Here is a 24,371-nt window from a genome sequence, read left to right as displayed (position 1 = left end):
TTTGTGCTTTTGTCATAAACATTTTTTAGATTTTAATACAAAATTTATTTTTAAATATTAATTATTCATGTATCATCAAACATTTAAATTTAAGCCAAAAGCCAGTGACCAAATCTTGGTTAATCAAGAGGCATCTATTAGTATCGATTATACTCACGACCTTTGCAGGGTACGAAAAATTACTTTTCTTACCCATTTCAGGTTCACTAACTGATGTCCTGAAAATTAGACTGCAAAAGATAGATTGACAAGAGGAAAAGCAAATAGAAGTTTATTAATGCATGCATGTATCATGAATACACAGAGTTACTCACAGGGATGATTAGAAACTGTGCATATATTATCTTAACGAAACAACATATTAACAAAAAATATATTAACAAGAGAACATATTATCTTAACAAAAGATGACAAGATTTGTAGAGAAGTGATCAACAATAGAAAAGAACTTTGAACTTCGATGGCAGATTGTAAGAAGGCAAATATATAGAAAACTAATGGTAGATAGGGGTTAGTTAATCTGGTTTATTAGATTACATAATTTATTAACCTGAGTCCCAGAGCCAATCAAATTGTTAGCTATATTAATGAGATAGATAGACCAAAAAAGCACCATGTTTGTCTATATAAAAACAAAAATTCATACCAGATGGAAGAATTAAAGACATGATATTATTCTTTGTAGAGGTTAAGATCTTAGTGCAACTTGAATTTTTAGACTATTCATGCAATACTTCCATGAAAATATAAATATAGCAAAATTCTTCCCTCTGTTTCTATCTCTGTCTCTCTGTCTCTCTCTCTCTCTCTCACTCTCTCTCTCTCTCTCCTCCTCTCTCCTCCTCTCTCTTACACACACACACAACACACACACACACACAGAGGTGCACACACAAAGTGATAACCATAAATAAGTAGTCAGAGCTGCCCAAAAATGCCACTTCTGGTTGTATTGCTTCCTGAAAGTCAAACTGTATGCTTTCTTCTTTCCCCATAAGCTTCCTACCCTACTGTTCCTTATCTACCAATTACTCCCCCTCAGATTCCTTTAAGAGATCTGTTTTCAGAGAACTGCCAAGTTATTCCATCAGCAAATCCATAAACAGGACTTCTCTTGCTATGTTCCATGTCTTCTCTATGAAAAGACCCTGTTCCCCATGGGCTCTGGATCCTATCCCCTACCCTCTGCAGGAATCTTTTCTGTGCTGTTGTTCTCTTTATCAGACACCAGTCTTTCTACTGAATTATCAACAACCATGTTCTTACAGAAATAACCTTAAAGAAAAAGACAAGACAGCCTTCACTTGTTCCTACTTTCTATTCCAGCTCCTAATACTTGTCTTGTCCATTTAATGATAAAATGTCTTAAAAGGCTTTGTCCACATGCACTGTCTCAAACTCAGTCCTTGAGTGTGCACTGCAACCTCTCCAATCCCACCATAAACCTCATGATATATATATATATATATCAATATATATATATTCATATGTATATGAATATATATATCAATATGTATAAATATTGATATATATAAATATCCAATCCCACCATAAACCTCATGATATATATATATATATCAATATATATAAATATATATTCATATGTATATGAATATATATAAATATATATTTATATATGTGAATATATTCATATGTATATGAATATATGTATATGAATAGATTGAATGGATGATAGATAGATAAATAGGTAAATTACACATATATATATATCCCTCTAATTTCACACTCATATTTATATTCCCCTTAATAAAATGTAAATGTCATGAGCTCAGGTGGTTTGTCTTTTGTGGTACATCCAATGCTTAGGATGTAGCCTTGGGCCTCAATAAATATTTTCAAGTAAACGAATAAAGTATAAAATCTTTATTTCAAAACAACATGATAATTTTTAAAAGATGTTTTAGTATATAGTACACAATATGGGCCACATGGTATGATAATAACTTGGATACTTTTTCAAATCTAAGCTTTAAAAACACTTTTATTCAACATAAATATGAAATGTGAAACAAATGAAAATATATCTTTCATTATTTGTTCCAATCTATGTGCATGTTATAAATACAAACATAACATGCTCCAAAATTAGCTAAATATTTAGCAATATAAACATAACCAATACATGCTACATGTCAATTCTCAGTGCCTAAAATTTAAATATTTTTTGTGTTCATTTATTTCCTGAAAAATATGGTAAATTGCTCAGTAAATAATCTAAACTACATTCATTTAAAAATTTTTATTAGCATATATTAGTTGCATAGGGGAATTCATTGTGACATTTACATATATGATAACAATGTATCTTAAAAAGATTGAACCCTCCATCATTCTCCCTCATCTCCCTCCCCTCTCTTCCTAGAACAATTTCAGCAGGTTTCATTGTTCAATTTTCAAACACATATACAAAGTACATTGATCATTTTCACCTTCTTTCACTCACTCCATTTTTTCTGCCCCTTCCCACTGGTATCCACTCATGCACAGGACCTGTTTTACCTTTCTATCCTTCATTTTTTTTTAAGTCCATATTGATTTTTTCACAGAGATTTTGCCTTTGTACTTCACACATGTGTATATTGTATTTTTACCAGTTTAACCCCCTTTTACTTACTCTTTCTCTATCACCCTGCTCCTCTATTATTCAACAGCTTACAGTACATTATGTTATACTATCTTCATACACAGATGCAATGTGTTTCAACATTGTTCACTCTTTGTCATTCTCTTTTCCTCTCTTGCCTCCCTTAAGACAGACTGGCTATTTAATCATTCTCTCTCTCACCTCTCCTCTCCATATATATGAATATACATACATACATATATTATATACATTTTACGTTAACAAGAAATGCTTATTGCTTTGTAGATGGGATGGAGCAAAATCACTTGAGATCAGGACTTGCTGTGACAGAAACAGATGAAATCTGGGGAGAAGTTAGGGCATTGGTACCATCTGCTTGTCTTTACCTTCTCCACCTACAATATCTCTTCCAAGTGTAAATGAACTATTGTCCTTGAAATTTATGAGATTTTCACAACATAAAATAGCCCTTAACAGGATCATTTTTCTTCCATCACTAAGGTTGACGTCCTATTTTTATTCCAGACATGCTGACTCTGTGCTGACTGTAACTGGTCATCTGCAGCCCCATTTCTCCAGGTGCTTCATATTAAAAATCATCATTCTTCATTTTGTTCAAGGCTGTGAGGTTTGATAGATCATCATGTAATCTTAAAACATAGACATATGAGCGTGGGAATTGCTCTGCAATTATAGTTTAGTATTGTCACATAACCTCTGTACACCCTCCTGTACATTTTATATCATCTCTAGATTACTTATAATACTTAATAGAGTATAAATTGTGTAGATATACATTACACTGTTTACATTGTTCAGGGAATAATGACAAGAATAATCCATACTAAATTTTTTTCTTCAAATATTATACATATATTTGTCTGGTTGAATTCACAAACTCAGAACCCATGGATACAAAGGTTCAACTATACTTTATTTGAGATTTTGCACATCCTTGAGTGAGATCAATCTTTGTTTCTACCTTTTGGTGTCTTCTTCAATTTTTTAATTCAATGTTTTATAGTTTTCATTGTAGAGACCTTTCACCCCTTTAGTTACATTTACGTGTGACTTGTTACTTGTCTCTTAGACCTCTCATTCCTTCTTTGCTCTGTATATTTAATGTTTTAGCTAAAATATGTCTGGAAGTGTTTCTTTTCTGATCTTACCTGTTTGGTGTTCTGAAAGCAGCTTGTAGCTGGATCATCCTCTTTTTCTCAAGATTGGGGAAGTTTTATTGAATATATTTATGCCTTTAGTTTGTATCATATCTTCTATAATCACAATTGGTTGAGTTGGTCTTTTGGTGATTTCCCAGAAGTCTTGCATGTTCTATCCATATTTTCGTTATATTTTTTTCTGTGTCTTTGTCTGATGGATCTAATTCCTCTACTTTATCTTTAGTCCTTGATATGCTATTTTCAACTTGTTCCATTCTACTAGCAAGATTTTTCACCTGAGTTTTTATTTGGGCTTTTGAGCTTTTCATTTCTAAAACTTCCATGTGATTTTTTTTCAGGGTTTATCTCTTTATTGAATTCCTCTTTCATATCCTTCATTATCTTCCTTATTTTATTCTGCTCTTTGTTTGAATACTCTTTAAGTTCAGTCAACTGTTTATGTCTATCCTCTTTGAATTCATTTTGCTGATTATACATCTCCTCTTTAATTTTGTTGATCATTCTTATCATTGTTCTTTTAAGTTCATTGTTTGAAATTTCATTTGCTTTGCTATTGTTTAAGCCCTTTATTTTGGAATTGTTGATTTTTGGAGAAGATGTGTTCCCCTTTTTTTCATATTAGTTGTGTTTCTATATTGGAATGTATGCATCTGAGGCTGTTTTTGGTTGGAAGTTTTACTCCCCAATGTCCTTTCAATTGGAGTTTTCACAACATTTAGATAAGACTAGGTAAGTGGCTGGGTTGTGGTTTATTTTCTAGTCACCAAACTAGGGGAATTGGGATTCAAAGGTCAGATGTTCACCTACAGTGTTCAAGACCCTGTAGGGGTCCAGTCCCCTACTCCACTTAAGGAGAAGAAGCTTAGCTGCAGAAGCAATCACAGTTAATATACATTTAGCAGTCCCTAGTAAAGAACAACCACCACCAGTGTTTAGATTTAGAGTAATAAAAGAGTAAATATGGTATTTTGCAATCTAGGAAGAACTTAGTTAATAAGGATCATAATGGGTAGAAGATTGGGGAATAATGCTAGTAAGGAATACAAAGTGTATGGCATTATATGTCTGGAAAGGGGAGCAGCTAGGGTTAATGGAGGGGAGTAATGAGAAAGTTGGATGAGATAGGGAGGATAGATCTAGTTAATGGTGTATTGAGGAAGAAAGAGGAATAGGTGAACAAAAAGATCCAGCAATAAAATATCAGTACTTGCTAAAAATATAGATAACAAAGAAAGATTGTGGGTAGGGATCGAGACAGAAGAAAATAGAAGTGAGAGAGTTATTCTAATTGTAGACAGAAGTATAAATTAGGGAGAGAAAGACTTTAAGATTAAGTATTGAAAGGTGGGTGTTGACTCACATATAAATACACAATGGAATTTTATGCAGCCATGAAGAAGAACAAAATGTTATCATGCACTGGTAAATGGATGGAATTGGAGAACATCATTCTGAGTGAGGTTAGCCTGGCCCAAAAGACAAAAAATCGTATGTTCTCCCTCATATGTGGACATTAGATCAAGGGCAAACACAACAATGGGATAGGACTTTGAGCACATGATAAAAGCGAGAGCACACAAGGGAGGTGTGAGGATAGGTAAGACACCTAAAAAACTAGATAGCATTTGTTGCCCTTAACACAGAGAAACTAAAGCAGATACTTTAAAAGCAACTGAGGCCAATAGGAAAGGGGGCCAGGAACTAGAGAAAAGGTTAGATCAAAAAGAATTAACCTAGAAGGTAACACCCACGCATAGGAAATCAATGTGAGTCAATGCCCTGTATAGCTATCCTTATCTCAACCAGCAAAAACCCTTGTTCCTTCCTATTATTACTTATACTCTCTCTTCAACAAAATTAGAGATAAGGGCAAAATAGTTTCTGCCGGGTATTGAGGGGATTGGGGGGAGAGGAAGAGGGCGGAGTGGGTGGTAAGGGAGGGGGTGGGGACAGGGGGGAGAAGTGACCCAAGCCTTGTATGCACATATGAATAATAAAACAATTAAAAAAAGAAAGAAAGAAGGGGAGAAAAGCAGAACTAAAAAGAAAATAACAAAGATATCCAAATCAGATGTACAAAAAAATTAAAGTGACAGAAAAACAGAGTTGGAATTTTCAATTACTCTCCAGAGCACTTGTTTCTTTGGTTTTTGTTTTTTTTTTTTTCACCTTAAAAGTCTGAATCACTTAGTCTAATTGGAGACATGACTCTGGAATGGTGGCGACTCACATCTCTGGTTCCTTTCCCAGCATAGGAGGGTGGACTTGGTAATCTGATTCCCCTCTCCAACGAAGGCTTCTGGGGTCTGGTCTTTCAACACCCCAATCCCACTTACTTCTCACTTAACTTGTGGTATTTTCTTTCTCCTATGCCCCCACCATCTCATAATCTGTTGTTTTCTGTACTTGCACTGAGAGAAGGCTAGGCCAATGCTCTGGATTTGTTAGCACTCTCCCTGTCCTACTGGTTAAGTCCCTACCACTGAGATTTCCAAGATGGAGCTGTGACTGTTAGTGCTGCTTAGCTAGTCCTTATGGCTCTATCTTTTGTCTCACAAAGTTCTCTGTAATGAATTTTGTGCGGGTAGGCCTGCTGCCTAAAGTTTCTCTCACTGGCTCTTTCTCTACTGCCTTAAAGTCTACAGATGACACTGTGCTGCATGGTCCACGCCACAGATTTTCATGGATCCACACTGATCCACAACTATCTGGGTGATGTTGATGGAATCAAGTCTACTGTGCCACCAGCATTACAGTGGCACAGGGAGTTCTGCAAAAAGTTAGGTCTGAAAATAGCTGTTTAATAGGTGTTTCTATGAGGAGCAATGCCATTCAGGTGATGTTATTCAGCTGCCATCTTGTTGCAAAGTCCCAAATAGTTGTGATTATTACTCATTTTATATGTTTAAAGAGCTCATGTTATATGAGGATTACTTATTCACTAATAGCATGAAAAATTTCAACAGAACAGTTAATTTGAGTGGGAAATATTTTTTGGAGGTAGTCTGTTGGTAACTTAGAAAAATAAGTTTGCTACTATATTTTTAGTTCTCACTCATGAAGCCTTTTGCTACTTGTACAAATCCATCTGCCCTTTCATTATGGATTGGGACCACATACCAAGGGAAGAAGCAGCTTCTACTAAATCCCACAGCACAATGTACTTTTGTATTCAGATTGCTGTCAATTTTCTTAGGATTTTACTATCTATAAATGACATTGTTCTCAAGTTTTCAAATATTGGCTTATTTATTTTCTGAAACAGCATTTGTACTTACACAACCTGTTCCTCAAACTTTTTGAAAAACATTAAACAGCCTGTTTTGTAACATGTTTTAAGGCCTTTTCAAGATCATGTTAAGTTATAGTTTGAATATGAAATGTCCCCCACAGGCTTTTGTGTGGAATGATGGTCCCCAGCTATTTGGTGCTAGTTTGGGAGGTTCTGGAACTTTACTTCCTTTCTAGCTGGAGGAAATAGGTATCTGGGGGTGTTTCTTTGAAGATTATACCTGGTCTCCATTCCCTTCTTCTCTCTCTGTTTCCTGTCTGCCATGAGGTGAGCAGCCACCTCCTCCACACGCATTGGCTTCCATGATGTTTTGCTTCACCATGGGTCCAGAATCAATGGAGCCAAGAACTATGGTCTGAAATTTCTAAAAATCATGAGCTAAGAATAAAGGAGTCTTCTCTTAAAGTTGTTCTGTAAGGTACTGGGTTGCAGCAATGTTCAAATAATGAATGCATAAATGTTACTGAACTACTCTGGGTTTCTACTGTTTACATTATATTTATAATTTATATTACCTCTGCAAAATCATTTGATTCAGATTTACAGATTAGTGTACATTATAATTTAATATATATTATATATATGCATGTGTACAAATACATAATTATTTGAATTGTACCTACAAATGTATGTTAAATGAAAAGATGTATAATACCAATGTATTGAATATCTCATTACTAACAAATGCAGCAAAGAAAAATTATGAGAGTAAGGACAATACGAGTATTGTATCTTAGACTTGCAGTTAAGGCTTCTCTGAGAGGTTTGAACCAAAGCCACAATGTGAAAATGCAAAATATCCCAAGATTTGGGCATAGTGTACCTGTCACAGGAAACAATGAACATGAAATAGTTGAGACAAGAACAAATTTATTGTGTTCAAGGAATAAGTCATCTTATCTTGTGTGAGTTCGTTTGGAGGCCATCAAATATGTACACTGATAGGCTGTGATGCCTGGAACCTTGAGTAAGGCCTAAAAAATAGAAGTTGCTCAACTATTACAAAATGAGTAGAGTTCATACTTCTTGCTCAGTTTGATGGAAAGCCATGGTAAGATTCTGGTTTTGTATTGAGCTAGTAAAGTACTATATTCCCTTACCAAAAGGTTGAAGTGAGTCTTAGGCCACCAGTTTCTCAGCCTGGCCTTTGCAGATTTGTGGTTGATAGAAATTCCTTCCAAAGCACAGAAATTCATTGCTTGTTCTTTCTCCTTTTTAGTTTTTCCATGTTATGTTTTTGTGTGTATGTGTGTCCATGTGTATTTCAACATGAAGGAGAGAAAGCATAAATAAGTTCTAGCTAGAACAAAGTCAAAAATACATGTTTCAAAGGAAAGTTCTTTTTGTACTTCATATGAACAAGAAAATTTTCAAAAAACTACCTCTTGTTAGAATTGTGCTCCACAGCAAAAATGTAATACCTTCACCTTATTCATCTTTAAAAAAACTAGTATCTATTAACTTATAGCCATTTTCAGTTGCCTAGTTTGTGACTTATTTAGTTTTCTTTCTACTTCATTTTCCTTTTCTATCTAACTCCAGGGAATTAATATTTTATTACAGCTGAAAAAAGTAGGAGAAATGGGAAGCTTAAAACATCAACTCCAATCATTTTTTACTTAAAAAAACTTTTTAATATCACTTTACTTATAACACCACACCACATCACAAACTTGTTTGTACAAAGAAACAGAGGAACAACTTTATCTTGTTTTGACTCAGAAGTAATTAAAGTTTTTGTACTGTGCTGCAATAAATTGAAATAACATATAAATATGTTTTCTTCCTACATTTGCAATTCTGTGAACTTGACTGCCAATTCAAGTGGAAATTGAAATGAAAGTCACATAGGAGGTTATGATTTGCATTTTCAAATTATCATTCCCTAAGGACAGAATCTAATAATACATAAACTAGCTTTTCTATGAGGAACTAGAATATGGTATCTCAGTAATATTCATACAAATACATGGACAAGAAGATAAATAGTTCAGAGGACCCGAATTCCCTCCTTACTAAGCCATTGCTTTCTGAACATCTATTTCCTTTGTTTATTGGGGGTAACACTTAGCCTTACAGCAAGTTGAGGCTACCATACAGTGTAGTCCCCAGACCAGGAAAGGCAACAGCATCTGAGAAACTGTTAGAAATGAAATTCTTGGGCTACTCCAGATCTACTGAATCAGAAACTCTGGAGATAGGACTCAGTACTCTGATTTTATTCAACTTTCCAGGTGATTCTGATTACTGCTTTAAATGACTGTTCTGATGGTTAAGTGATACTATATATATACATATATATATATACAAAATAAAAAGTGTTTTGATAACTGTAACATATTATCTAAGTGTTAACTACTATTAGAGATATGATAGTGAATATTTTCAGAAAATATTTGTGTAGAAGACTGTGTTGATGGGAACATTCAAGAGTGAACACATATGGGACTTCAGTAAAAAAATTTGAGTCTAGAAAGATTTAAAAGGAAGCTAACAATTGCAGTATTTTGTGATTAAGTGCTATTAAAGGCATTCATAGGGTAACAGAGGAAGAAACCTGATATATCTGTCAGAACTGATCTGTTTCCTTAGGGGTAAATATGAGCTGGCCTGATGGATAAGAGGTGAAACCATCTTCCAACCAGCAAGAACAGATGTCAAAGAAAGTTCTAGAAATAAAAAAAAGTACATACCTTTGGTGAAATGTACTTATGAATAAATAGTAAAGGATGTGTGAGCCAAGGGAAAATTGAAATCAAGCCATCTGAGCATCAAGAGGTCAGGTCAGAAGAGGCCCTCTGTGTAAAACCTCCTCATCTGGACAGGACTCTGCCAGCCATAAGAAAGTAGAACAGGTCTTGATTCAGGAAAATTATGCATTGTAACATCAGTCTGAAGTCAGGAAACCCAGTAAGGAGCCTTTCCCAACACCAGAGTGAGGAGGGCCTTTGGCCACATGTAGGACAGGGATGGAGCTGGAGGACTTAGGTTAAAAGACATTTGGGAGGAAAATTGATGGGACTTTGGTGATAGAATTGAAGCAAAGGAATGGATATGCACATTTAAAAAAATGTTTAAAGCTACAAATTTTTTATTAAAACATAAAATTATTGCTTCTGATGCTTAGAATGTTACTCTTCAAAATAAGATGACAAATCCTTTTAATTCCAGACTTGTTAGAAATTATACAGTCAAAAGTGTTCTTGCCACTTTCCTCAATCAGTGAAAAGAATTGGATGAGTGGATTAGTTGGCTTTCTTGTAGCTGTGACCAAAATACCAGAGAGAACAACAAAAGTGAAGAAGGAATTACTTTGGCTCATTATTCCAGAGGGTTCAGCCTGTGGACACCTGGCCCCATGCCCTTGAGCAGAACATCATGGAGGCAGGAGTGTGTGGAAGAGGGAGCTTCTTCACCTCATAGTGGACAGAAGAGGAATACATGAAGGATGTGATGCCACATACAATACCCAAGGATATGCCCTTGGTGACCTACTTCTTCCAAACAGGACACACTTCCTACCTTTCACCTCCTCTCAGTAATGCCATTTTATTACGAATTCATCAAGAGATTAATCCCTTCTTTAGGTCAGACCCCTCATGATGCAATGACCTCTGGAAAAACCATCACAGACACTCCCCAGAGGTGTGTTTCACTAATCTTGTAAGCATTATTAATCCCATCGTGTCGACAATTAAAATTAACCATAACAATGACCTTACCTCTTTGACATGGATAATATCTTCTAAATTTAAATATTAACATATCAGTATTTTTATGAAGCAACCGTGCTCTGCTTTAGCATTTGTTTTACTAAAGACTTATGAGAATTATTATAAATAAATAAAAATTAGATTTATTGTTTTAGACTTACTAGAACAATTCAAGTCATTTATAAACCAGAGTAAACCCTTCTAAGCAAATTAGTCCATGGACACACGCTTAGAAAATATGTGGTTCCTCATTTGTTTTCCCCCGGCAGCAAGACAAATGAGCTGGGCTTGCACACATGACAATAAGGAGGGGAGGAGTTTGTGTTCCAGGTGTTAGTGAGTAATGAATGGGTGTTACCAAGCACACCCAGAAATGACTTACTTCAATAATCACCTTAGTTATAACCTGCTAACAGCATAAGACCAGTTAGAATTTAGAAAAGATTAGGGTGTTGGTTGTAGCAGAAAGAATCTAATTACATTTTATTTCTCCCTTTCTCTTTCTGCTAAGAAAACAGACCCTAATATATGAATGGAGCAGGATGTTTATCTTTTTCTTTCAGGTGGGCTCCACTTAACACAAATAATATAAAATATGCTGGAGCTACTTAGTCATGGGGGAAATTAATCCGAGCAAATTAATCACTAGTATTCAGTGTGGAATCCCAGTGTCTCATGGCTCAGAGATTATTTAATAGCTTCTCTAGTCTTTTATTACAGTAAATTTACCCATGATGATAAGGATAGCTTACTAAGGGATTGCCTTGTTTTCCCACTCCCTTTCCACAGGCAGAGGCTCAAATGACTCATCTGAGCAGATGCCTTCAGGTTAAGTTGGAGGAACTCTACTTTCTACCCAGTACTTTTTAAGTTATAATTACTGCTTTTTATCAGTAGGAACTGAACATATTTGACTCTTCAAAAGTCACAGACCTAGAAAGTAGCAGAGTCTAGCCTACAATCCAGGTGTTCTGACCCTGTTTCTTACTCTTCCAGGTACCTTCGCAGCCTTTTCTATATCTTGAGATGTTTCAGGATGAGGCTTAATGTAATAAGTGAACATTTCCAGACCATCAAGACCAGAAATTTCTTCTAAATAATGTTCCCCTAACAGATAAAAGTTGTAAAGCCACTACATTCTAACTTTGGGAAGACCATGGGAAGCAAAAACATGTTGTCAACATAGCATAGTCTAAAAAACCAAAGTTGAAATTGTGATTCGGAATATACTCCTTGGTGATTTAAAACTCAAATTTTCTGTGCCTTCATTTCTTAATAACAAAATGGGGAAATAAATCCTATTTTTAATGTTGCTGTATTACAAGTAGTGTATGAAAGCACTTAGAATTTTACCTAACATCTTGCAGGCACTCAATAAATATTTTGTATTGGACAGGCTTGATATAATGTTGTTTGCTAAAGTTTGGACTATAAATGTAGTGTTACTGACCCCTCCCAACAAAATTGATAGATAGTTATTTAATAGTTTTAACATGTTAGTATGAAATGCCTAATAAAAATGATGCCTTCTTTCTATATTGCTAACTTATTAAGCTAATTTACAATATTTTCCAAATGGATGAAAAATTAAGTATAATAAAAAATTGAGAAGTGTAGAGGTTAGTTTAGGATCCTATTAACTCTTGTGTGAACATACCTCTCCGGATCCAGTCAAGGATAGATGGTTTCTATGTACTTAGATAACCAATTTTTCTGACACATTGCTGTATAATACATACAAATGCTTCACTCTTTGAAGGAAATACAATTTATTATACCACATCTTCCACCAATGCCCAACAATGCACATTTTTCACTTTCTGGGTCTAGAAAAATGATTCTTGAAACAATTATTTCATCATTTCTTTTGGCATTTACTTTTCTTATAATTAATCTTCTATTTTGTATATTAGTTGGTTTTAAATGTATTTTTTATTTTCTTTCTTAAGTTTGGATTTCTACAAATTCTCAACCATGTCTTATCCACTTTTATATCCTCTACATATCAAGTAGATATGTAGCAGATATCAATTAGATATTTATTAGTAATAGTTTATTAATTTAATGACAAGAACTTTAAAGAACAAAGTGAAATAGAAGAATAACTAACCTTGTGTGTGTATGTGTGTTAATAAAGGAAAATCAAACTCCAAGTGGCCAAAATGACTTGAATTTTTGAAATTTTGAATTTTTAACTCATAATTAGAATTCTCAGTGCACGGCAGACTGACATGGAGCATGAACTGACAGTGAAATCTGAAATGCTGTTGCATTGTTTCTCCATTTCTCAATGGTTTCCCAGACTTCTGCTTCTTACTAGTTGATTTATCCTCACAGTGGCTTTCACATCAAAATGAAACCCAGATGACTTCCCAAACTTCCTCTTTTACATCCATCCAGTTTGAGGAGATCGCTCTTACTACCAATATCCATCAAAATGCAAACTTGGTGACAAAATTCTCACTGGACAAATTTGACCATGTCTTTGCATGAACCAATACCTGCTGACTAGGAATGCCATATGGTGATGGATGGGATGCTGAGCCAATTACAGCAAGGAGAATAGAACCCCATAGTGGTCAAGTTGGATTCAATTCCAACTGAACCATAGGAAAGCTATACAATTTAATGGAGGATAAGGAAGGAGGAGGATTGGTACAATGAAATTGGGGGAGACAACCCAGCATACACCATATTTTGGTAAAAGTTTGAATTTCCAGAACTCTAAAAATAAGGTTGAAATTTTCCAAGGTTAGACTTACTAGGCCTACAAAATAAGTGCAAAAATAGAGTCTGTCACATAAAGCACAAAATAAATCAGATTCTCCTCATATGTGTTTTTCATATTAGTTCTGTCTGAGTAAAAACAAGTGAATTTTTTTTCCTTCTGTTAAACCTATGGTTAATTTTAGGCTATTAGCTTTAAAAACCTGATTCTAATGATTATTATGAAAATATAAGAATTTAAATAAAACTTCCAAGTAGTTACATCAAATCTAGTATTTCATTCTTTCTTTTTGACATTAAAACAAAATAACAAGCATTCTAATTTAGACTGATGGAGCTCAGGCTTAACACAGCATTATGTAATGCTTATGGTCTTTATGGTCCTTTCTGATTGCACAAGATGTAAAACCACATTTGTATTCAGCCTTGTTTAGTAATAAAATAGCTAAAAGATTACCTATAAGGGTAATTCTAGTTCTTAATTAATTGGCAAGCTAATAAATCGAATATCATTCTCCTGTTCCTTTAGGAAATAATTTCTGCCTTCAGGCAATTATACAACTTCCTCATACCCACCAAGCCACTTGACCAAACACCTTGTTCCCCATCACTGCTCCTGGAATGAGCCATCTGGTCATTTTTGGTCAGCATCCACTTAACCAAAGCACACTGAAGCTAGCTTCAAAGCTCATTCACTTTCCCTGTCCTATTTCTACCCACAAGAGCCTTCACTCTTCACCTCCAACAACTACAGAAACACTCAACACTAGTAAAAACAGGAACCATCTTTACATTACCCTTCAGAGTTAGACATTCTCTTGTTTTTCACTTGTTATTCCAATCTTGCTGATTTACTAATGAGAAGTACTTGAATGAGATGCCTGAGCTTCCCTATTCAGACTACTATGAAAAATACTGGAGAAAATGACCCTAATGTTTTCTTTTGAAAACATCTTAATGATATCTAATAGAGATTTATGGTGAGCTTATATGGACTGGGTCCACCCAGCTATAGATAGAACCGACAGGATTTTCTGCTTTCCCTTCCACCCCACAGTCCTCAAGAAGGTGACAGGAGAGAAATTACTTCCAATGGTGTTGCTCAAAGGGTGGGTGGAACTTCAGTGAGCCATCTTGGCCTGCCACTAATGCTGTCCTCAGCATCCCATCTCAAGAGCTGAGGACCCACCCCTGTCAGGGAGAATTTAAAGAAGTCTGGAGATCAGATTGCCTCAGTTACTTCAAACACTGGATTTTCCATAGAGGAGGTATAGTTTGCCAAGCAAAGATAAAAACATATGTCAAATTTTCCTATTTGCTTTTCCTGCAACCCCATAAATGTTTCTCTGTTCTCCTTCTGCACCATCTATTGTACCGGGTTTCCTATTAAAACAAATATATAAGCATAGATAAATAAGTGGACAATAGACACAGAGAGAAGGATGGATGGACAGATGACAGATGGATTGATCGATCGATAGATAAATAGATAGATAATTTATGCCATTTCTTTCTGTGATTCATTTTTCTCCCATTATTCTTGAACTGACATTTCCAGATACTGTCTACTGGAATTTATCTTAATAGGCACATTCGCATAGATACAATTTGCCTAAGGCATAGGCTATTGTAGTCCTCATACTAGGAAAGTGGCACTTTCAAACTATAAATGAATCACGTTGACCCAGAAGGAAAAAAGTCCCCTCTCCCTTCAGGCCACACCAGGGTGTGCATAGGTGAAACTTTGCCATGTACGATTCCCATTGTCAAATGAGGACTGACAAAGATCCTTAAGATTCTTACAATCTTAAAGATGGTGAGAATAAAAATCAAATATTCCAGCCTTCAACAATTCTAATTTATTTTAATTTGAATTTCAGAAACACCAAACCAATCAAATTCTTGTTTGATTTCTACTTTTTAAGGAGTATTTACTTAGCAAAAGGAATCTAATTGGTTTCCTCAAACCTCTAAGTTTTTTGTTTGCTTTTTCGCAATACTAGGGTATGAATTCAAGGACTTGTGCCTCTATTCAGGTGCTTGAGCTATACCGACAACCCTTTCTGCTTTTAGTTATTTTTTGAATAGGGTTTCATTTTTAAAGCCTGAGTGCCTGGACAACCATCCTGCCTAGCTGGGATGACAGGGGCACACTAAACATGCTCCTCTTTTATTGGTCGAGGTAAGGTCTTACAAATTCTTCCCCCACCCCCCACACATACACATTAGCCTCTGAGATCATCTTAATACCCACCCTCCAAGTACCGAAGATTATAGGCGAGCCACTGTGCCCAGCTAGCACTCTAAGTTGTTTTTTTTTTTTTTCTTATGTTTAAGGAATCCGATTGCTTTTTGAATAAATTGTTTTTGAGCATGCAAATTTTCAAATTTAAAAAGAGGTTGGGAGAAAATACAAATGTGTGCTAAATAGCTAAATAAGCACAAGCTTTCATTACGTGTTTCAAACACATAATAGACTTTAAACACATATTAAACCTAATTTTAACCACATTCAATGGCTAAACCTTTTGCTTAAGGTTTTACACATGCATATTCAACTGATGGCTTTGAATCCATTTTTTAGCATGCGCTGTGAACTTGGCAGGAAATTTGGCGAAACCCACCTTAATTTGTACCACGTTGTTTCTGGTAAGCAAATTAACTTTTGCATGCATATGCAAACACATGCTACCAGGAAAATTCTGACACATTAAGTCCTCGAAAATAAACCTCATCTCCCTCTGCACACAAACTGGTCTTCAATTCTGCACTTTCTGAAGAGAACCCATGCTAGATTTACAAGTTTCATCTTTTTCATCCCTAAACAAAGTGAAGGAAATGGAATCCTGGTGGAATCTCAGTGAATGAGATTTATTCATCAGATTCCAAATCTAAGTACCTTCAGGATCTTTCTGTGATGGAAATTAATATGTTTACAGGATGATATTTACGCTAATCTGAAATTTGAATATGCCCTATTGGCTATCCGAAAGAAAAATCTTTTCACTATTGAAAACTGATAACTTTTGATTTTGAGCCAAATGAAGAATAAAATGATACTGGAGACTGGTAAAAAGTCAGCATTTGAAAACAAAACATGGAGCATGTACAGAGGAAGTTCCCATCTTTTAAAGTCGGGAAGGACATAACTATCAAAAACATCAGCTTACCAGTAATATGAAAATAATAAATTTATTGTTTTTCATTTTGGATTAACATTTTTGATTTCTTATCAAAGTTGTCTGTATTCCTGGTAATTCATGGTTTGGTCATTTTATTCCATGACAATTCTGCTTAAATAAATATCTTCATTTTCATTTGTTTTTAACTGTCACATTTTATCTTATTTCCAGATGTGGACCAGGATGGAAAGGAAATCGATGCCACATCAGGTTTAACCCTCCTACTTCAGATTCCGTGTACACTCAGAATAGTAAGTGACACTTTGAGTAAACAAACTGCTTTGTTGGGGTCTTTAATATTTTTTCTGCATACTTACCTTTTCATTGGTTTGAAATTCTAGACACGTGGACTCTTCTGGGTATTGGGTTTGCACTCCTGATGACTCATGCTATGATCACCATCTTCTGTTTCATTGCAAACAGAAAAATATCAGTAAGGTAAGTGATGGCTTTAATTGAACAAAATATATAGAGAAGAGCAGTATTCTGAAACAATTCATTTTCTATACTTTCCTCGCACCTTATGTTATGTGAGTTTATCTTTCTGGATAGAAGCAGAAGCTACCTAACTATAATCACTCTTCATTTTTTAGTAAGAAACTTTAAGTTTACTTTCGGATACATTCTCCACAGAATAAAACGAGATGAAGGGCTGGATATACCATCCCAGTGGTGCCCACAGAAATCCTCACAACTATAATGGAGATCTTTTCTTGGCTTACAGAGGGAATGGGCTTTCAGCACCTGTGCTCCAGGCCAAGCCCTGGATGTTCTGAGCAATGCAGAAAGTATAGGCCAAGAGCTGCTGTGCCTGAAGGAACTTTGCAGGCTGGAATTCTGCCTAATTCAGAGGCCCTTAAGATCTGCAGAGCAGTTTAGGATCCTGGATACTTCCTGCTCATCACATATATAGGTTACAGGTCATCCCAAGAATGAGAATGATTGACTTTTCCATAAACTCTACAAGATAAGAGCTCACAATAAGATTTCATGAAATTTTTATAAATTTAAGAAATGCATAGTTTTCTGCACACCTAAGTGTATGGTCAGAAATTTGTACTCCTGTAGCACCTCTATGCCACAGAGCAGTAGAGTTTGCCATTTTCCTTAGGTCCACTGTTAGGTCCCACCTGATATGTTCTTCTGAGATCTCCAGCCTGTAATCATGTTAATTTACAGATACCTATGTATATATCACAAATTAAAGTAAAGTTGTTAGAGAATATGGTGTTCATTACCAAAAAATAACATTACTTATCCATGTGTTAACATCTTAATTAGTTTTATATGCCTAAAATACATCAGACAGTGTGATGACAAGCATGAATGAGAGGCAATCTGAACTTAAGAAGTTTTGAGCAGTGGAAGAAACAGACACATAAACCTCTGGGGAAAATGCTAATTTTGTGCTGGAATACACATGTGTATTATTTTGGATTCTCCAAACTAGTTGTGTGTGTGTGTGTGTGTGTGTGTGTGTGTGTTTAGAAATATATATCTATAAATCTGTCTCCATGTTTTAAACATATATATCCTATATATGATATATATATCCAAAAAGATACATATACACATGTGTGTATATATATGTATATATACACATGTATATATATATATATACATATATATGTGTATAGATATATATGTATCAAAACAGAGAGAGCACAAGAGAGATTGACTTATTTTAAGGGATTACCTCATGCATTTGTGAAGCTTGGCAAATTCAAAACCTGTAAGACAGGCTGTCAGACTGGAAATTCAGGTCAGGGTTGATGGTGCAGCCTTGAATCTAAAATCTGCTGTGCAAACCAGCAGGCTGGAAAATCAGGCAGGGATTCTATGTTGTTATCTCTAGGCAGAATTCTTTCTCCTGTATAAACTTCAGTCTTTGCTTTTGAGGTCCACCTACACTACAGGTGAGTGGAAAAGTATGTTACTTTACTTAAACATTTATAATCAGTTGACTTTAAGCAAAGCAACTACTTTTCTTCAGTTAAAGTCCATTCATTGTAAGTGTTCGTGCATCTCAAAAATGCTTTCTTAGCAACATCTATACCAACAAATTTGACCAAACAACTGGGCTGGGCACCACAGGCTGACTGGGATGACACATACAGTTAATCATCACAACAAAGAAAACAAGTCATGTTAACACAACCAGAAGAGCACTTGGAAAGAATCCTAAATTCACACCTGTCTTCTTCTTTCTGGCTGGTATTTTCTCTCTCTGATTTCCAAAATCTTAGAACAAAAAGTTTTATTCCTTATCACTACCAAATCCAAGTATCACTCGAGATTGTGTTCTCAGTCACTCATTCTATACCCTGCTCTGGGGCCAAAATGAAGTTCTCACTTATGAGACTGGAGACTGAAGGAATCCTTCCAGGAATTCCAGACTGGCCAGGTTCAAATTCTAGGTTGGGAAAAACCACAGCAAGTACTACTCCTTTATTGGGTCTTCAAACAATAGGATGTTTACCCTGAGCCCTCATTTCTCAGGGTATGTGCCACAGATTGCTTCTAGGGAATCATTATATAGATGCTCAAATTTCTAATATTCACTTCCAAAAGGAATCTAATGAAGAAAGATGCATCATGCCTACTTCATCTCCTGTTTCATTTGCTCTTTCTCAAGTGTCCTCCTCTATCTACCTCTCCTGATTCTTATGAAAATAAATTGTCTGAGGGGACAGAGAGCAAACAGAATAAACTGAGGATATGGCTCTTTCCTTCAAAGGATATCCATGTAAGAAATTTAAGATAAGCTGTATTGAAAGGGGAGCAGGAGATAAACCATTGCCAAGTTTCTCTCTCTCTCTTTCTTTCTCTCGCTCTGTCCCCACTTGCTCTTCCCTTCCTTTCCTCTCTTAGAGTTAGAAATCACAATTGAGACAGCTGGATAAATAACAACTGGCTTCCTCATTTAGTTCAGATAATCTAATTATAAATTCTTTTATTCTAAGAAGTTTAATTTACCTCTTCAAATTAGATTTAAAGAACTTGTATAATATCAAATGTTTTCAAAATATTGAACTTAAAATTTTTAGCTGTATCTTGAAGTGTAAAATGAGGCTTATGCATAGTTCAACAAAATTGTTAGGAAGTACTCAACTGACAATGTTCAAAATTGCTAACTAAGTCTAATTTTTTTATCCTCCCCATCCTTGTATACCCTACCCTCGAGAAAATTCTCATCACTCATCACAAGCACTTGACTTCAAATCCTCTGCCTGACATAGCTATTCAATTCCATATATTTTTGAGATCATGCAAATATTTTCTGCCTTCTTGTTAGGGTTAGTCACTGAAAACACTGCCACCAACAATACTGATATAGAGCTTTTAAATGACGCAGTAACTCAGCTATATCCACATTAGTCTTTGTCTTTCTACCCTACACATTGCATGCGTAATTAGTACCCCATACGTGATTATTAAGAATTATTTATACTTTATTGAGGATTACTTATACTTCTCAGTATCACCAAAAGAACATTGTTTATATTTTAAAAATATATTACGTGTCAAATTTCAAACCAAGTCTTTTTGTATTAAAGTTTTATGAAATTTTTGGCAAAGAAATGGTTAAGTGAAAAAACAGTGGATCACTTTGGAAATAATGCCCAAATCTGGGCATACATAGAAATTAATGTGGGCAGGAAATTATCAACCTCTATAAATAAACCTTTTGTTAGTTGTTTTAAATTTGTTATTAAATTTTGTAAAAAGGATCTGTAGCACAAGAGACCCTTCAGTAACAGGAAAGACACATTTTAATTAATTTTTTGAAAATGAATAGAGACCGTATGCTCAGACAGTGTTACAGACAGGAACAAGACTCTTAAAGTTGCTGTTAGAGATTTGATTTCCTGGATTTTATTATACTTTCCATGACCCTTCTGTTAGCTACTTGCCACTTTGATTGCAGGGAAAGAGAGCAGCTCTGGCTGTCTTAATCAAAATAAAGAATTTAGTAGAAAGACACTAGTTGCCTCATAGAGCTCAAGGGTAAGAATAAATGAGGTAAGGCCCCAGGAAGAACATGACCCAGTGGAATTCTTCATCTGCCTCTCATCTCTGCCTCTGTTTTCTTGTCTCCTTTGTTATTCACTCTCTGCAGATAACAGTTCCTCTACTCCTTGTCCATATAACAAAATGGTGTTCACTACAGGATGACAGCTTGTTGCTCATTATGTCTCCAGACACTTGGAAAGATGAAATCTTTTTCTTCTGGTCCAAATTGTATATTCCCAAGGAAAATCTTCTAATTAGTGACCTTGGGTCAAATTTCCATGTCTGTTCAAATCATGTCTGGGTCAGATACCAGGCAGATCAGTAATAAACACATGACTTCAGGGAGCCCAATATGAGGCAATGTAGTGGTGGGGAAGGCCAAGGAGGAAGTCATCATGAAAAATGTCTGCAAGTACCTACTGCACTTGGTCCAAAATATACCGTTCTGTTCATCACTCTTTAGAGGACACATCAAATTGTACATATTAAAAGAATGTACATGGGATCATCAAACTTTTACCTCTAAATCAAGATTAAAAGGTACAGATAAATAGTGGGCCATTTATTTTTCCTTCACTGCAGCCAGACTATATCCTGTTTTAGACCTTATCATCTTTACTTAGGTAAAATTTTGCAAAAAATAATGGTTTATTATCCTGCATCAGGGTACATGCTAATATAATAAATAAAACTAACAAAGTTAAAAATAAAGAGACATTTTATTTAGTTATATAGGAAAAAATAGGTCTGTGAGAAAAATTATATTGAAAGTTTAGATCTGAAGTTTTCCTAAATAATTTCAGAGGATTGTAAATTATCCCAGCCACTATAACACAACACCATTAGCACAGTGGCTTAAACAAGAGGCATTTATTTTCTACATTGGAAAGTCCAAGATCAAGGTCCCAGCAGATTGAATTTCTGGTGAGGCCCCTCTTTCTGCTTTGCTGAAAGCCACCTTCTTGATGTGTCTTTAGTGGGCAGAGAGGGGAAGGTCTGGTGTCTCTTGTTCTTCTTATCGGGAACTAATCATCTCATGACCTCATGTACACCTAATTGCCTCTCAGTGCCCCCACTCCCTTAAACTATCACTTTAAGTATAAGAACATCAACACATAAATTTGGAGATCACAAACATTTAGTATATAACACAAAATTTGTACAACAGTAGAAATTTATTAGGCACAATACTACACTTAACAATGTGGTCTTAGGCAAGTCTCACTATTCAATCGCATAAACATTTATTAAGACTTAATTTGTGCTCCATTCTCATTTCTGGAAAAGGCGCAGATATATCAAATAATACTCCTGCTTTCTGGTTCATATTCAATTATCATGTTTGACTCTGGTGAGTGTAATGAAAGAAATACAAACCAAAGTACTATAGGGGTAAAATGGAAGGAAAGAATGATTAAAACAATGAAATTTGTTTATATTCCTGATAAGAAAAGAAAAGTGATTGGGATCCTAATCCTAGAGTAGCTGCCTATATCCCTATGCAAGGGAGAGATTATTCTTTAAGATTCTTGAATGCATGGTACTAGCTCCTAAATAAAATATTTATTTCTATAATATTAAATTCTATCTTCCAGACCCTTTTCCCTGCAAACACTTAGTATGATAGCGTAAATCTTTGAAGGCAGAAGTGTAGCTGCTATTCAAGTCTGAGATCCCTAGATAGGCCTAACCTGGACCCAGCAATAAATAATTTTTCTTAGCAAAAATCATACCTTGCCAGGTGCCAGTGGCTAATCCCTGTAATCCTAGGTACTCAGGAGGCAGAGATCAGGAAGATAGCAGCTCCAAAGCCAGCCCAGGCAAATAGTTCATAAGACCCTATCTGAAAACACCTAACACACACAAAAAAGGGGCTGGTGGAGTAGCTCAAGGTAAAGGCCCTGAATTCAAGCCCTAGCACCGGAAAAAAAAAAAAAATCAAAACCTTGCTTACTCCATGCCTCAAGGCATTCAACTGCTTTTGTATTAAGATGTCACTAGTGAGCCTGCCCTGGTCCCAGGAATGAATACTTAGCCTTAGTAAGCTAGAATTCCATTAGCACAATTGGCCAAGATCTTCTCATAAGGCTTGCAAATCCTTTGCTCTCCCAACACGTCCACATGTGCACCCATCCACAAAAAATACACCTGTTCTCACAGTTTGTGATCTCTGAAGCTAAATCTCAAATCCCAGCCCTGTGTGCATACATTGGCCACATTGACAGCCCTGCTAAATGTAAACTTTGAGCAAGAAACAAGATTGAGAACAGTAATTTGAAATCTCTTACACTTAAAAACAAGGTTGTGCCATCATTGTGATTCTTCATTCTTCTCCCCCTGTTCCTCTTCCTTCCCCTCCATATCTTAAAGAGATGCCTAAGAAACCTCCTGCCTGATATTTTCCCCTTAACCCCATTCCTAGTTTTCTTATTCTACAATAGTAAAAATGATTTATAGAAGAGGCCTCAAAGGAAAGACAGCACTTTTCCCAAGCTCATAAAAATTTCTATTCTGTATCCTTTACCTAGTTAGTTGACGAGATTAGGACTCCCTATTCAGAGTGAGATGGTAGATGGCCAGAATAACCCTTGATATATCACTTGAAAGCAGTAAATTCTGGGGAACCAGCAATTTGAACAGATACATGAAGAAGGCTATGAAAAGGAAGTCACATCTATTGAGATCTGAAGGTTGAAGAAAGTAGAGTTAAGGAAAGCAGTTCAAAAAGAAAATATGGAAAGTGTGGTTTCAAAAATGCATAACTGTAATATGAAAAAGAAATGAAATAGATTACACTTAGAAAAGTATGTTGTAGAAAGATTGTTGAGGGCTTTCAATGCCTACTAAAAGAGATTTCAATTTATTTTTTAAAAAATAGACTAAGTGTTGTTTTCGGTCTTCACTAACAGAACCATCTTCCACCACCAAGCAGGATTTAGAGTGTAATGTGTGGATCTACAGGCTGACTTTGATAGACTTCACTAACAGGTTCCCTTGTCATCTGAATTTACAATGTATTTGGCCAGGGGTAGTGGAGAAGCACAATGAGAGAGGAAAGAGAGGATGGATGAGTTTTCATAGTGCTGGTTCTCTCCCCGGGCAGGCTGCTTAGAAGGGCAGGTCTGTCAGTAGACCCCACCCACATGACCATGACATTGTCCTATCCAATAACCCTTACTTCTTTCTCCTTCCAGCTGAAGCGGGTAACAGTCCTGCTGTTACTGGCCCAATATGCTACACCATCCCTTATAGTTTCTCTGTATTCAGCTACATATTTGTAAGCTACCACTTCATTAAACACAACTCAAACTTCTAACTTGAGTATGTCAGTGATTTCTCATTAGTACCTTACTTGAAGAAATCCAGGAAAATGTCTTAAGTAAAAGAATGAAAAGATCATGTCTGTGCTTTAAAAAATAATGCAGAATATGAGAATAGATTAGAAAACATTAAGAAACAATTTGGTATTCTAAGAACATGCACTTATTCCAAAGTTTCAGATGAGAGATAATGGGGACTTGAAACAGGGGAGCAGGAAATGACTTGATATAGGAGGTGAAAAAAAAAACCAGGGTATCAATGCTGATTCCAAGGTATTGTGCATAGGTGACTACATGGGTGATAATGCTGCTGAGACTCCAAAAATCAAGAAGTAAA

The 24,371-nt window shown here is 35.6% G+C and overlaps 1 protein-coding gene and 1 long non-coding RNA gene across 2 annotated transcripts in view; one reads left to right on the top strand and one right to left on the bottom strand.

Annotated features, from left to right (window-relative positions):
• Malrd1 (MAM and LDL receptor class A domain containing 1) overlaps nt 1-24,371 on the top strand; it is a 598,455-nt gene that overhangs the window by 560,227 nt on the left and 13,857 nt on the right. The window contains exons 37-38 of the mRNA XM_074056557.1: nt 16,872-16,951; nt 17,042-17,138. Coding sequence (XP_073912658.1) covers nt 16,872-16,951; nt 17,042-17,138 — 177 coding nt within the window. The remainder of the gene's footprint in view (nt 1-16,871; nt 16,952-17,041; nt 17,139-24,371) is intronic.
• The window catches only part of LOC141417515 (uncharacterized), a 43,141-nt gene that overhangs the window by 14,046 nt on the left and 4,724 nt on the right, over nt 1-24,371 (bottom strand). The window contains exon 2 of the long non-coding RNA XR_012442147.1: nt 17,018-17,105. This is a non-coding gene — a long non-coding RNA (uncharacterized lncRNA). The remainder of the gene's footprint in view (nt 1-17,017; nt 17,106-24,371) is intronic.

This window comes from Castor canadensis, chromosome 15 (genome assembly GCF_047511655.1).
Source record: "Castor canadensis chromosome 15, mCasCan1.hap1v2, whole genome shotgun sequence".
NCBI lineage: Eukaryota > Metazoa > Chordata > Mammalia > Rodentia > Castoridae > Castor > Castor canadensis.
The sequence above is the reverse complement of the archived record's forward strand: the minus strand, read 5'-3'. Positions and strand labels throughout refer to the sequence as shown.